This window comes from Zingiber officinale, chromosome 2B (assembly GCF_018446385.1).
Source record: "Zingiber officinale cultivar Zhangliang chromosome 2B, Zo_v1.1, whole genome shotgun sequence".
Classification (NCBI taxonomy): Eukaryota; Viridiplantae; Streptophyta; class Magnoliopsida; order Zingiberales; family Zingiberaceae; genus Zingiber; species Zingiber officinale.
The window spans coordinates 131,940,578-131,943,937 of NC_055989.1; the positions used below are offsets into that span (position 1 = coordinate 131,940,578).

At 33.0% G+C, this 3,360-nt stretch overlaps 1 protein-coding gene across 1 annotated transcript; it reads left to right on the forward strand.

Moving 5' to 3' along the window:
• Window positions 1–226: 226 nt before the first annotated feature.
• Window positions 227–2,788, forward strand: LOC122048720. The gene is made up of 7 exons (XM_042610254.1): window positions 227–416; window positions 601–720; window positions 886–1,005; window positions 1,101–1,404; window positions 1,501–2,048; window positions 2,518–2,613; window positions 2,700–2,788. The coding sequence occupies exons 1-7, from the start codon at window positions 227–229 to the stop codon at window positions 2,786–2,788; spliced, it is 1,467 nt and encodes a 488-aa protein (XP_042466188.1).
• Window positions 2,789–3,360: the final 572 nt, after the last annotated feature.

A 3,360-nucleotide genomic window follows, 5' to 3' on the forward strand; every position in this document is an offset into this window, starting at 1 on the left:
ACAAAATTAGTATACACTTGAAAATATAAACTAGTGGAAAGTTTTCATTTTTTATTATAGCTCTTTATGATATTCTAAGGGAAAGTTTTCATTTTTTATTTGCCTTTTGTTGTAACAGTTTGGCTTATGCATTAGCTTAGCCTAATCATGTGCACACTTGTCTTTTAGTTTGTGTATAAGAATGTTATTATTTTTTTGTATTCCTACGTTTTCATATTTCAAGATAATGGATGGTAGTAGTGGTACTGGTAGCAATGCAAATTCATCTGCGGGACCATTTACTAGTGAAGAATCTGCAAGCCAAAGTCATAGACAGAAAGCGGATATAGCATGGGCTCATGTTTCTGAAGGTGTAAATGCACAAGGAAGAAAAACTATGACATGCATTTATTGTCACAAGACATTTGCGGGTGGGGGTATATTTAGGATGAAGCAACACTTAGCGGGAGCAAGGGGTAGCATTATTTCTTGTGGAAAGGTTCCACCACAAGTTAGGCATGCTATTTGAGTAACCTTGAAAGATATTTTTGAGAAGAAAAAAGGAAAAAGAAAAAAAAAGAGGAGAATTTGGGGTAAAAAATCCATTTGGTTGATATGTAGATGAATTTGATGGCGATGAAGTCCAAGAAATTCCCATTATTCACACTAAAGGAATTACAATCAATGAGGCAAGTGCACCATCTGATAAAGGAAAGCGAAAAGCCACTACACTAGGCCCAGGTATACATAATTTCTTTAAAGGTGGAAATGATAATTCACAACCCACTATCAAGGCTATTTTGCAAAGTAAAGAAAAATGACACAACTGTGATATGGCTATTGGCTGTTGGTTTTATGATGCTTGCATTCCTATAAATGCTGTTAACTCTCCATTTTTTCAAAAAGCTATTGATCAAATAACATTAATGGGTCATGGGTATAAAGCTCCATCTTATTATGATCTGCAAGTGCCTTTGTTGAGAGAAGCTAAGAAAGATTTGGCTTTACTTATTGATTCATTTCGAAGTATTTGGACTGAAACTGGTTGCACTATAATGGGTGATGGGTGAAAGGCAGTAGACAAAGACCATTGATTAATTTTTTGGTTTACTGTCCTAAAGGTATATCTTTCATCAAATTTGTTGATACATCTGATGTTGAGACAAATGCACATAATTTGTGTAATTTATTTGTTGAAATTGTTGAAATCGTTGGTCTAAGAAATGTGATGCATATGGTTACTAATAATGCTAGCAATTATAAGGTTGCTGGAACTCTACTAAGTGAAAAATACCCAACCATTTGTTGGTCTCCATGTGCTGCACATTGCAACAATTTAATTTTAAAGGATATTGGTCAAATGAATGATGTGAAAGCCATAATATCACTTGCTTCAACTGTGACTGTATTTATGTATAGCCATAAGTACACTTTAAATTGGTTGAGAAAGACAAAAGGGTAGAAGGAGATTATTTGTCCAGGAGAAACTAGATTTGCAACTACTTTTATTGCATTAAAAAGTTTGCATGATCACAAAGATAGTTTGCAAGTTCTAATCACCAGTGGAGATTACAAAAAGTTCTTGAAAATAGACAAAGGAAAAGAGGTTAAGCAAATTGTTTTGGATGAAAAGTTTTGGAATAATTATTTGATTACAATGAGGATTATGGGCCAACTTATTCGTCTTTTGCATGTTTATGACACTGATGAAAGACCTTCTTTGGGTTATGTCTATGAGGGCATGTATAGAGCAATTAATGACATCAAGAAGCTCTTTAAAAACAAAGAGAGATCCTACAAGCCTTATACTGACATAATCAATGAAAGATGGGATAGAATGTTGAGAAAGAATCTTCAAGCTACTGCTTATTATTTGAATCCTGCTTTTCAATATGATCCCACATTTTCTATCCATCCAGAGATCACAAATGGTTTGTTTGATTACATAGAATCAAAGGTAGATTGGTGTAGTTTGGATGTATTAACATATGAGATTGGTATGTTTCGAGATCGTCAAGGGAGTTTTGGGCGAAAATCTGCTATTCTTAGCAGCCAAAAAAATCGTCCAGGTAATAATTTTTTATTATATTAAGTCTTTTGAAAAAAAAGTATTTATTATTTAGTTTTCTTTATCTAATATTCTAATATTCACTGTGATTGTGGTAGAGAGTTAGTGGAAGCTCTTTGGTTGTGATGCTTAAAATTTACAAAAGCTTGCAATTAGGATTTTGGGTCAAACAACTTCTTCTTCTAGATGTGAACGAAATTGGAGTGTTTTTGAACGTATTCATACAAAAAAAGGAATAGATTAGAGCATCAGAGACTTAATGATTTTGTATATGTGCATTATAATTTGCGATTGCAAAATAGGTACATCTGAAATTATTCTTTTTTTTTATTAATTTCATTATTTTGTATCAAAAAAATTATTAATATATTAATAACTCATGAAATGTGTTGTAGGAGTGAACAACCAAAGAGAAGTTAGGATCCGTTGATTAAGAGTTCATTGATAAGACAGATTTTTGGATGGTGAAGAAACGCCAATAGGAGAGCTTGATTATGATGAGTTGGAAGAGGAGCTTGAAGAACTTCCAATACCTCTGGAAAGTTCGAATTTTCAACAATTTGAAGGTTGTTTTGATATGATATTATATTATTAAGTATAAAGATATAACTATTTTTCTTGAAGTAAATGTGATTGCTTTTTTCATTTTCAGATGATGGAGATGAAGCTGAGCCCGAGGATGTTAATTTGGACTTATTTCAAAGTAGAAGTGTTCTTGTTGATAAAGATGATTGGATATGAATGTGATAATAGAGTTGTAAATTCATGATGAATTGATTATTTTTAATTATATGTTGCTGTTAAGAATTATTGTATTTGTAATGAATTATTGTCTTTTTTTTTTAATTGGATGAAACTATTTAGTAGTTATGTTATTGTTTAGTATCCTCTTTTTATTTGGAAGCGTGAATTTTTTTAATTATTGATGCATGTTATATATATATATATAACGGTTGAATCATCAGTTCAACCGATCAAATTTAAAAAATTTCGATCCGATCACCTCACCGGTTCAGTGATGAATCCGATTTTCAAAACATTGGTTGGAACTGGAAATCTTCTTAGGCAATTGCCCTTAAAAATTTGATTTGGCCGATTGACTTTAGCAAGAACCCACGTACACGCTGAAAAAAATAATATGCGGTATTGATCAGAACCGCTCGTTTCTGGGTGGGGTCTCCATCGCACGGTTGTACGACTGCGGAAGCTTGAGATCACCGTCCACGTATCGGCCGCGTCGGCTGCCTACAACATGGAGGCTACGGTGGCGCCTTTTTTAATTTATTTTATTTCGATTCTTTTTCTTTGTCGAG